This window comes from Tamandua tetradactyla, chromosome 14, assembly GCF_023851605.1.
Source record: "Tamandua tetradactyla isolate mTamTet1 chromosome 14, mTamTet1.pri, whole genome shotgun sequence".
NCBI lineage: Eukaryota > Metazoa > Chordata > Mammalia > Pilosa > Myrmecophagidae > Tamandua > Tamandua tetradactyla.
This window is the reverse complement of record NC_135340.1, coordinates 40,901,890-40,914,973: the sequence shown is the minus strand read 5'-3', so window position 1 is coordinate 40,914,973 and position 13,084 is coordinate 40,901,890. Positions and strand designations below refer to the sequence as shown.

General features: G+C 34.8%; 1 protein-coding gene across 1 annotated transcript; it reads right to left on the bottom strand.

Annotated features, from left to right (window-relative positions):
• Nucleotides 1–6,461: 6,461 nt before the first annotated feature.
• Nucleotides 6,462–7,409, bottom strand: LOC143654999 (olfactory receptor 4K3). Its single transcript, XM_077126582.1, has one exon. It carries the CDS (start codon nt 7,407–7,409, stop codon nt 6,462–6,464), a length of 948 nt encoding a protein of 315 aa, XP_076982697.1.
• Nucleotides 7,410–13,084: the final 5,675 nt, after the last annotated feature.

Sequence of the window (13,084 nt, the reverse complement as noted above, 5' to 3'; positions counted from 1 at the left end):
TGGCTTCATAGAAGTGCTCATCCTGTTGATGCCTTTATTTGGAGATTTTAATGATCTTAGAGCTCTAAATTTGAAAGCTTATATACCCCCATTGTAAAAGACAATCCATTTCTCATATAAGGTATTCTGGCAGCTTTAGAAAATCAAAACAGATTTTGGTAAAGAAGTGGGTTGCTGCAATTTTCAGATACCAAAAATGCTGTAACAGCTTTAGAAATGGATAGGGGAAAGATTCTGGAAGAATTGTGAGGAACTTGATAGAAAAAGCCTATGTTGCTTTGAAGAAACTTTTGGTAGAAAAAATGACAGTAACTTTACTTTTGATGAGGCCTCAGACAAAAATGATGAATGTGTCATTACAAACTGGAAGAAAGGCAACCTTTGTTTTAAAGTGGCAGGAAACTTGGCAAGAGTGAGTTCTGGTGTTGGAAAGAGGGCAGAATTTAAAAGTGATGGGGTTGTATTTTTGGCTAAAGAGATTTACAAATTAAATGTGGAAAGTGTGGCCTGGTTTCTCCTTGTTGCTTCTAGTAAAATGCAGGAGGAAAGGGATAAGCAGAGAAATGAACTCTTGAGTACACAGAAACCAGAAACTGATGTTTTGGAAAATTCTGAGCTTGTGGAAAGTAAGCCCCAGAGAATAATATTCCATGTGAGGATTTAACTGAACATGGGAACAGCCATTTCAAAACAAGTCAGAATTGGAAATGCAGTTATCCAGTATGGATTTGTGGAAGTCCTACACTCTGAATGTTGGGACTCCTGTGTGCATGCAAAACCAATGAATTTTTTTGTGTGTGTGTTATATATGAATGGAGCCACTGCCAGCTGGGAATAAAAGGGGCAGAAATGGGACAGATTAAAGGAAATGGCTTCAAAGGCAGAACTATGGAAGCTGAGGTCTGGAACCAGGACACCTCAGGCAAAGAGAGAGGGTGATCATATATTTATTTATTTTTACATATTCATTACTAAGAGTTGCAATTTGACAAGCATCATTCTACAAATCACAGACAAAAACAGTAATGGGGTTGGGAAACACACAACAAATTATTACATTATACAGTAGGACATGCATCACCGGGCTTGTGCTCACCTCCTTAGCCCCATTTTGTATATACCTCTGCCCCTTGGACACTGCCTCTCTTTTTTCTCCAACACATCAGGCTTAATTCTGTCTTTGGGCCTTTGCACATGCTATTTTATTTGCTTAAAAAATATTTCTGCCAACTTCCCTAGTTCCTATTTATTCCTTGAGACTAACTTTTACATATATTTCTCTAGGGAGTTTTCCAGTGATCACATCAATTCAAAATGCCTCAACATTATGTGTTCTTCTGATATTCTATACCAAGGTGCCCTTGCAGAATAATAATTAAAAATTCTTATATTCTTTTTTATAGAATGTCTTTATTTCTCCTTCTTGACTATAATTTCATGAGGTTTACACCACCTCTGTCATTTCCACCCCCCACCCCCAAACAAGGAACAGAATATTTGGCACACAAAGACGCTTAATGCATATTTATTGAATGACTAAAGGAGATATACTAATAAAAGAGAGGTAAATGTAGAAAGTTTGTAAATAGAATGGTTGCATGATAAGATTTCCATTTTAAAAAGACATCATTGGTAAAGACTGGGGGCTCTGGGGGTTCATAAGAGGAATGCATAAAGACACTACATTGAAATACAATTTATTAACTATCAAATTGGCATATAAAGGTTTGATTTTTCTTTGATGGAATTACGAGGAAACAAGCATGTTCATATATTGCTTGAGGAAGTACTCATGAGTACAACTCCCCTAAAAAGCATTTTTCAGTTTAAAAATGCATATACCTTTTGAAACAATCCTGTTGCTGGGAATTTACCTTATAAATATGGCTACACTAAAAAATATATATATATTTAATATTATTTGCTGTAATGTTTTAATAGATGAAATGTAGATAACTCTATTATCTGTAAATAAGAGGCAAATATATAGACTATGACACAAACATATAATGGAGTAATATGCAGCTATAAAAAATTGAGCAAATTCTCTGTATTGATATGGAAAGATCTCCCTGAAACTTTAAGAAATGTAAAAAGAATACTCCTTTCAAATAATAAAGAAACAGATGCATGAAAATATGCTTGAATCTTCTTATATTTTGTTAAACAAGACACAGTAATTGTTGCAAGGTTAATCATAGTTTTAGGTTTATTTATCCTTGTGTATGTATGTGTGCTCATGCTAGGACAATAGGGAAAATGGAGCAACGATGGCAAGCATATATTTTATTATACAGCTGATTTTTTAATTTTGTTATTGTGATTTTTTAAATATGGGAAGGTATTATTTAAAACATGTTGGAAATAGAAAGTGGAAGGAAGAAAGGACAGGATGAAGGGAGGAAGGAAAGAAGAGAGAAATAAAGAGGAAGAGCCTGGATTGAATCTTAGCTCCACAATTCATTAGTGCTGTACTGCTATAATCTTAGTCAATTTACCTATACTTCTTCTGCCTCAATTTCTGCAACTCTAACATACTGATGTTAACATGATCATCTACTTTACAGGACTGTTTTGAGTGTTAAGTTAATACACCATAAGTATATATGGCACAGTGTGATAAATATTAAATGTTAGTATAGTTTAACATTTCCATCTCATAGAACTTTGTTGTCCTGCCTCCTTGGAATTTTCACAGGGTATTTCCTTTCCGTGTCATTGAATGGGCATGTGGCATTTTTTCTTCTGGGTCTCCAGGATGATTTGAGGGACATAGAACCAGAGTCCTTTCTCCATAGACTCGGAGCCCACAGAACCATGGTGTCTCCTTTGTTTCCTACTCAGCTACCTTCTTCTCATTGCCAGGACACAGGATGTATAACATCTTTTTAGATAGTTTGTTCTTCTCTGTTTTAAGAAATAAGGGGTCATTGGACTTATTACCCTAGAAAAAAATAACAAAGCTATCTCTCTGCATCTTTTCTTTCTGTATAAACCTGGCAGGTAAAGGCCTGGGATCTCAGTTTCTAAGTACCACAGATCCAAGGTGTGGTTCCAATTATCATTATGGTTTGTCAAGTATCAATGGAAATCACACCAGATTCCCTCTTCCCTACCTCCTCACCAGTATTTTAAATACACCCAATGAGGCATCCCTGGTCTTCTCAATTCCCCACTTAGAAATCTTCCTCTAAGGAGGTTTAAATGTGAGCCCCCATTGGACCACAAGAACGGTAATCAGAAATCCTGAAAGTAGAATGATAGACATTTAAAGGACTTCAGAGTGGATCCAAACACAGATTTGCACAAGGTTCCATAGACAGTTAATGGCAGAATTTGACAGGATATTTATCTTTGAAATAATCTCTACATGAATATTTCTGTGATATCCGTGATATTCTACTGTCAAAGAAGAGTGGAATATTAAACAGGGGAACACAAAAGTACATTATTTAGAAAAAATGATTCAAAGAGTGGATCATTACACCTAACTGTGCCTTAACTTAAGGGGCTGGGCAGATACTAAAACCACATAAACAAATTAGTGAACAAAATAACAACAATAACAAAAACAGGTAAGGACAAAGTTTGTCTCAAAATGCTTTCAAATCATAAGAAGAAAAGACACAGACTTAGACAATAGTTAGAAAACAATATAAAGCAATGCTTAAAATAGATGATGCAGGAAATATTAGCTCTGAAACAAGCAAAGAGAGATCAAATCAAGAATTAAAGAAGAATCTTTTGAAGAGGGAGGGCTTAGATTAGACCTTGAAAGGTGGTGCATAATACAACTGTTCTATGCTTTGGGTCCAAAACTGTTGAATTTTTTGAGAAAGAAATTGTTTCCTCACTTTGCTCACTAGGTGTTCTGGAGGAAGAGGGGGACAAAGTGATAAATGGCCATTTAACTGGCATGTCAAACAAAACCTTTCTTTTCTCATTTCCTAATGTGAATCTTCTGGGATGAGCAGAGGAAAGTAGTTCTTGAACTGTGGTTATGTTTGTGCTGCTCAGAGAGAGATATGACTGAAGAGAATTTAATGCCAGGAGCCCAATGAGATACTGATGGCTTTGTGGTGGAAGGACATCCAGTCTGAGAAAAATTTCAATTTTGATTTGGAACATGTTCACATTTTATTATTTGTGACAATATTAAGTGTTTGACATCTCTCTAATTATGCATTTACTCCTGAGTATGTTCATTAAACTGTTTTATAATAATCAGAGAGTTATAGGAATAAACAAAGGACTTTTAAACTTTTCACTAACATTAATTCATTAGTAGATCTCTTCACTGACCTTTGAACACATTTGTAAATTGAACGGACTGCACTGCACCATAAGAAGTGCATTTAAGACAATACATTTTCAACTGTATTAAATCCAATAACTTTTTAAACAATTTAAACAAGTAACAAAGTTGCAATGCATAGTTGACATCAGTTAGAGGTGCAGAACACACACTATGGAATTAATATATTAAACTGCATAGTCATTTCTTTATGGATGGTCAATATGTGTCTAATATTATTACCATACACCCGTTTACCCACTTACCCATCTAACTAGCCATTAATTCACTTTGACTGATCTATATCTCTATTTAACTCTTTCCAATCTACTTATCTATCTGTCCTTTACGTATTTATCTTCTTCTATACCCAAGTGTATTAGTCAGGGTTCTTCAAAGAAGTAGAACAAACAGGATACATACACACACATGTAAGTAAACATATATGTAAATATTAAGAGATTTATTACAGGAATTAGCTCAGGCAGCCACAGGAATTGGCAAATCCAAATTCCATAGGTCAGGCTGCAAGTTGGGGACCCCAATAAAGGTTTCGAAGATTTCTCCAGGAGAAATTGGCTGGTAGAAGTAAAAACAGAAATTCTTTCTCTTCCAGGTTGCATTAAATTCCAGCTTCTGTTCACTACCCACAGCTTCTTCTCTTTGTGACTGATTTCCTTTGCTTATAAAGATTTCAACAATCATTCAGTTTGGGCATATCTTAACTAACAATATCTTCAAAGTTTCAAATTAAAAATGGGTTCATACCCACATAACAATAGGTATGAATCCATTTTTTTGTGTGTGGGGGACACGGTTTCATCTCAAACACCATTATAGGGCAATGCTACAAAAAATATGAAAATTTGACAATGACAGACAATTGGTTAATTATTAGTGTTTACAGACCCCAGTAGCTCAGGGTTTTGCTTTAAAACTGCATGCACTCAGAATGGCAATGAACAAATTTCCCTCAAAGATGACCTGGCCCCCCAGCCTTGTCCAGTGGGGGGGAAAGAGAGTGAGACAGATGGGGGGAGCAGGGAGAGGTGCTCTTCTAAGCTTGATTCTGTCATCAACAATTAGTTATATGAACTGGAGAAAGCTATTTTCTTCCCTGATCCTCAATTTCATCATCTGTAAAATAAATGGATTTGACTAGATTTCTATTTCCTAAAAATTCCAATAATTAACTACATCAAATACGTTGAAGGACCACTGTTTCATGGGGTCCTTAAATCAAATACTGTATTTAAACTGGAGGAAATGGCTCAGATCCTTTAGGGTGTTATTAATTACAAAGCTGCTTTTAATTACAAAAATGATGTAGTAATTATCATGGCACCAAAATAACTTGTTACTATTTAGAAAATAAATATTCATACATGTAGGTGAAAAACCTATATTCTGCTTCTAACTAGCACTGCCTTGAAAAAGTTTCCCTACCCCTAGGTTTTAGTTTCCTCTTCTGTAGAATTGGAATGTGGGCGAAATTTATTGTACATGAATCTAGGATCCTTTGCATCTTTACTATATCTGAGCCTACAAGAATTTTTCTGGAGTTTACTGCACTATTAAAACTGTGTAATCTACACTAGAAATTAGGTATTTAAGATAAATCAGATAAATTTTATTATTACAAAAGAGGGATTACAAAAATATTAAATACAAAATATTTTTATATACCAAAAACTTTCCATTTCCTTCTGTCTTTTGAACTAAAGAAATTTATTCACCAGTACCATTGTCACCAAAAAATTCTATCATTCCTACAGTGTACAGCGTACTACACTATGTGCTTCCACATTTTCCTCTTTTTTTTAGAGATGCTTACAAGATAATTGGAGGGAATGTATCCTTTCTTAGAACTCGTTCCTAAGGAGAGGAATAAACAACTAAATGTTTATGTCTAACAAAAGTCAAATATTCTAAAGATGAGTCCTTGTGTTCTGAATGTTGAATATGGGTTTGATAATGTCCTGTAGTAAGTGTTATGTTGAGTGGTTATCAATTAAGTATGACTAGAATTCAGTGACTGCTGAGGTTTGATTATAGAAATAGTTTTCCATAAATGAATATTGATTTTCTTGCAATAACATCACTATGTTGACCAATGAAATGAGGTGAGTAAATGCCCCACAAATATTTTATCTTTGTGCAAATGAAATTAAGGGATACGATCTGTCTTGCCAGACTTAAAGATACGACTGCTTACTTTCCTCATGGAATCCTTGACATCTTTGTTTCTAAGGGTATAGATCACTGGATTCAAGAGGGGAGTGAAAATAGTATAGAATACTGACAGCACTTTGTCTATTGGGAAATTAGTGAAAGGCCACACATAGATGAAAATGCATGGGCCAAAGAAAAGGGTCACAACAGTGAAGTGGGCACTGCAAGTGGAGAGGGCTTTGGAGGAACCACCAGAAGAACGCTGCCGCACCGTGACCAGGATGATGGTGTAGGAGATGACCAAGAGAATGAAACACACCAGGGCAATCATGCCACTGGTTGAGATCATGAACACCCCCAGAATGTAGGTGTCTACACAGGCAAGTTTAATCACCAAGGGAAGGTCACAAAAGAAACTGTCCACTTCATTAGGTCCACAGAAGGGCAAATTCACAGTAAATGCTAACTGACTCAAAGCATGGAAAATGCCAACTATCCAGGAAAGTGCCACAAGCCCAACACACATTTTCCGGCTCATGATGGTTAAGTAACGTAGAGGTTTACATATGGCAACGTACCTGTCAAAGGACATGGAGATCAGCAATACAATCTCTACACCTCCTAAGAGATGCAGGAAGAATATCTGGGTAATGCAGCCTTCAAAGGAGATGGTTTTGTGCTCACTGAGGAAGTCTGCAATCATTTTGGGGGTAGCAAAGGAGGCCAGAGACATGTCAATGAAGGACAAATTGCCCAGCAAGAAATACATGGGGGCGTGAAGACGTGGTTCTGACGTGATAGTGAGCACAATAAGGAGGTTTCCCAGGACAGTGGCTGCATAGACTATGGAGAAAAACAGGAAATAGAAGATCTGGAGTTCCCAAGAACTGGAGAGACCCTTCAGTAGGAATTCAGTTACGACTGACTCATTGCTCCAGGCCATTTACTTTGATTTCCCAGAGTCTGGGATTTTGCATTTCCAGATGGGAGGTATACTAGGAAAGAATACATTTATCAGACTCAAAGTGAGAACTTTTGTATAAAATGATGTGGTGTCAGCCCATTGCCTAAGAGTTCAACCCTGTATCCCTGCTGTATCCACTATAAGTCAATTATGTCCCCCAGCAGACTTTCCAGATACTTTAAACAATTAAATTCAAGATTATTATGACTTAACAATTTGTCTTACAAGTGAAAAGCAAATATTCATAAAAGGAATAAAAATTATTTGCTTTTTAAAATTTCACAGCTAGCTGCCAACAGGTTGTGAAGGGAAAGGAAATGTTAACCTTTTTCATAACATCATGGTGATTTTGAAAGATGGAGGGAGTATGTTTGAAAACCATGATTGATTATTAGTGGGAAGACAATGGTAGAAAAGAATATAGGACTGGTCTCTTGCAGTGGGTGGAAAAAGGAGTAGAATATAAGGGGAGGAAAATATCTACAAAGAAACAGCCCTTGTTTCCATTTTTTAATGGAGCATGTCCAGAATAAAAATAAAATAGCATTTCATTCTTGGTCATTCACTTTTGAGTTGTGCAGACCTTGGCAATGCCCCTTGCCCTACATCATCAAACTAAGCACTTTTAAAAACCTGGTGTACATGATGTGGTTACAACCTGAGGGCTTCATAATTTTTCATGAATATTTTAAATGGAACCACTCTGTTTCATACCATGCTGCTGGGAGCCAGATATTTTTACTGATAGATTTTATAGATTTTCACAAAAGCATATTGAAACAGAAGACTCTTCTGTTTCCAAAGTTTACTTGGAACAAATAGAATTATTTGGAGGAAGAAACTGATAGTGGTGACTCTAAGAGAAGGTATTTAATATAACATCTCAACCATTAAAACTAGACCAGTTAAGAAAACTCACTGAGAAAGAGTTTACAAAGTGCACCAAAAGCAAATTGAAATTAAGTAAACATAAAATTCATGTCAAAACCCCTTTCATCTTATCACTCAATCAAATTTTTGTTTCACAAAACTCTGCATAAATATACATCTTAAATAAGTGGTCCCAAAATTAGGCCCCATTTACACATGGAACTATCCACTACTCTCACTTTTTTTTTTGAATTTTGCTTTATTTGTTTCTGTGCCACGTACCTGATATTGAAACAGATGTCTCCAGCAGAGCTCTCACTTAAATTGGTGTAGCAGAAATAACGTGGTCTGGGACTCAGAAAATGTGACTCTAATCTTGTCCTTGGTGTGTGAGATTGGATAAATTACAGAAAATGTGGATCTAAATCTTGTCCTTGGTGTATGAGATTGAATAAATTACTGAATCGACTGGAGCCTCATATTCTTCATATATAAAATGAGTGAGTTCACCTATATGATTTTAAGTCCTTCCCACTTAACTATCAATAGTCTAATATTCAATTAATCTTTGAAAGCAGTGACAACTGCTTCAATATGACCTTAGTTCAGCATATGCCTAATTTCTGGAAAATAAAGTTCACAGTCCTTGCGACCTTTGTCTTTATAATGTCTGTGTTGATGATCAATTGATTCAGTGAATTGCGTGGCATGTAAAAGACCAGCTGCTGCTTGGGGAATAAACTAACAATTAATTTGCAGTGGGACTTATTGAAACATTCAAATTAATTTGGCCAGAGTAAGAGATGGATCACAGAATGTTACGTTTGCTCCTAGGTGTTCTATGCACAGGTCATACATGTGGTGGGATGGGGAAGCATCCAGAATCAGCTTTCACTTGGACCACAGCAAAGATGAGACAAATAGGAACTATTATTTGACTTGTGGGGCTGCAAACATTGTATCTCAGTTCATTTATTAATAAGTGAGGACAGGACCTATCCCTCTTTTGGAGAAAAACTCGTGAAAATGAATAATAGACTCAATTAATGTTTGAGACTTTAGATTTTACCATATTCACTGGAAGGAAAGAGAAATGGAAAATGAAATAATATCTGCTTTTAAAACTTTGAGTATGTAAACAATGTTGAGATCATCAACCTTTTAGTTAAAAGGTCCTCAAAATCCAGAATAAGAGCCAAGAAAATTTAGATGGAAGTCATATTAAAATTTTTCTTATTAAAAATAATTTAAAAAATAGCTTGCTAAGTTTGTACTAATAAAATTAAAAGGAATAATTTGAGGAAAATACATTGTATGCAATTGGTGTGACATAAGGAACACCGAGTGCTGGGTTTGGAGGTCTGAGTTTACATCACAGTGGCAGACTATACCATCTGACCTTGAGTATGTTACTATGTCATCACCCTGAGTCTTAATGAGAGTGATAAAATACACTCAGACACTCAGAGTAAATATGGAATGTGGTGCATATCTATAAGCACCTGGAACAATATCTGACTATTAGCAGGTACTCAATAAATACTGGTTGTTATTTTCACTTTTCTGGGAGACATCTACTTTTGTTCACTTTGTCTCTACTGTATGGTGCTCTGAAGGACTCAGGTTGATCTGTATTCTATTCTTCTGAACAAAAGCTGGGATTTTTAAATTGTCATCTATTATTTTCCCATTTTCTTTCTTCTCTACTGGTCTGCTTGTGTCTCCTTTGCCTTATTCTCTGAAAAACTTCCTGGATATAATTTGGCTTGCCTCAATTTTCTGATTTTATCCAAATAAAATCTAAATGGGGATCTGTTATACGTCCATAAATACATACTGGACTTGTTTTCACTCTTGGACATATTTGTGCATCTAATAGAGAGGTCTCCTTGAGACTCTGACCTTAACCAACATGAGTGCTTTGGGCTACTGTACTGAAGCACCATGGTAAAGTCTTTTTTGCTGGCATGCTTCTCAGAAGGAAATATAAAACCTTTTTAAGGATATTTCCAAACTTTGTTATCTAAAATTATGTGGGAGACATTGACCGATGAGATTACTCAAGAGAACATTATTAGAAGTATAGCACTTGGAAAGGAAAAGATGAAATCCTGCATATTTGTAGTAAGTTTTATTATATATATTAATTAGCACAGCTGAACAAAGTTAATGGAAAAGATGTTACAAGTGTTAGAATGTATTTGAGTAATCATTTATAAAATTGACATTTAAAAGACAATAGCCTTTACATTAACAAATGAAAGGGAGAAGTAAAAAGAGAACAAAATCCATAAATTTAAAGGAAATGTTGTAAACCTATGTGAGAAATTATATTAAATTCTCCTGTAAGACACAAAAATAATGGAATAAATGGAAATATATACCATGCTCTTGAATAAGATTATACAATATCATGAAGTTGTCATTTCTCTTAATGTTAATTTATAAATTTAATACAATACCAATATAAATAATACATCTTCTTTCACCTAGAAAAGCTAATTACTAAATTCTTTTGGAAAAATGGCAAACACACATACAAAAGGAGCTCTATAGGACATTAAAACATACTATAAAACTCTATAAGTGATGTCAATGAATGGATTTACAGAGAATTGAAAGAAACAGAATAGAAAACTTAGAAATAAATTTAACTGCATATGGAAATTAAGCTTATGATGAAAAAAGCATCTCAAATGAATGGGGAAATGCAGACTTTGTAATATGTGATTTTGAGATAACTGGTATACGCACAAAGCAAAAGATAAAATTGCATTTATTTCTCATGCCTTAACTTTAAATATTCTAAATGAGACTGAGATTTGGATGCAAAACACAGATATCATAAACATTATTTTTTCTATGATTCAGGAGAGGAAATCACTCCTAACTGTAGCTCAAAATGCAGAAGTAAGGGGAAGATTTCAAAAAAATGATTACATAAATAAATTTTCATGGTAGAAACACCAGAAGCAAAGTTAATACATAGATGAAACCTTGGATTCATTTTCAATATACTCTGGCAGACAAAGCATTGGAGCATGAATATATAATGAATTACTAAAAATAGAGAGTAAAAAGACCAACTGTGCTACCTAGAAATGAGCAAAAAAATGTGAATGACTATTAATTATATGAAAGATGATGAAACTCTAATAAGAGAACACTTTTTAATTCCATGTCAAGTTACCACTTCTTACCCATCATCTGGTAAAAGCATTTCTCAAGTATTAACAAAATCCTAAATGCTTTAAAACCTACTCTATATGAGGCTGTGATGAGGTAATGCCTGTAGGAATGTTAAATGATCCATGAAGGAGCATTAAATATTTAGGAAAACACACATGCCTTTACTAGTTGATCCAATAACGGCATTTCTAGGAGTCGATCCCAAAGATACAGAACAGACCGATGCATAAATGCATTAAATGCAGCATTATTTTTATTGGTAAAATCTTAATCATCACTCAGACATACAGCAAGAATTGTTTTAATAAGATAAACTACACCTACTATGGAGTACTATGCAGCTGTGAAAATTAGAGAGAACTATCTGTATATATTACAATGGGATTACATAAACCAGTGCCATTTAAAATGTGGTCCACAGACCAATACCATTCGGTGAACTGTTTGTTACCAACCTGCAAAAAGATACATACAGAAATTGAGAGCAAACATGTTAGACCATTTATAGAAGTCTAAAATTGTCTCAACATTCAACCACACAATTACCTAATTTCAAAAGCCTTGGTACATGATGAATTAGAGTAAAGAAAAGAAAACTTTCATCCCTTACTATAGATGATTGGAGAAACATTGATCTAAATGACATTTGACTGTGATGGAGATATTACTGTTTATTTAAGAATGGGATATACACAGCAGTCCTTGCTATGCATGGTAGTTCAAGAAAATAAATATGACCATGCAAGCTGAAATCACGTAAATTTATTTTAATAATCTATGGAAAAACTTATAATTGTCCCATGTTCTTCTAAGTTCTTGACAAAATATTAAAAACCTTTCTTATTTTCTGTTATAAATTTATAAGGAAATTAAAAAAAGGAAAACATCTGTTTAGCACAGTGTACTTTAAATATTAGAAACATGAGAATTAATGTGTTTTATTTCCTTGTATAAAATTTTTCAATTGTCATTTGAACAGTGCTTGCCTTCTGATCACATAACTTAGGATGTGGAGCAAACATATTTTATATGCCTTGGCAAATTATTGTGCTCCTTTATTTGGATTGGACTCCAACATTTTATCCCTTATGCCTTCAGAACAATGAAATATCTCTAAGAGTTCCTTTAATGTGAAGTGGTTTTTGTTGCTGGTAACCCTTCCTCTGGTACATCTTTATTGTTTTCATCATAACTACTTTCTCCATTTATGTTGACAAATTGCCATCACTATGTTCTTCTGGCTGAATAGCTAAAATCTTTCAATGATTGCCACTGCAGTATTTCCAAAGTCAGCTATTTCTTGCATAACTACATTTACATTGGACTAGAATTTAACTTCCAGCATGATCTGTTAGCATTCAACTTACAGATGATCTGTTTGCATTTCTTTGCTGCACTTTCATCTTTGTTGGCTAGTTCCTTATGGTGGTTTGAAGCTCTCTGTGCCTCAGAAAAACTTGTTCCTAAATTTAATCTGTTCCTGTGGGTGTGAACCAATTGTGAGTAGGACATTTGATGAGGCTACTTCAGTTAGGGTGGAACCTACCTCATTCAGGCTTTGTTAATCCTATTACTGTAGTCCTTTATAAGAGAGT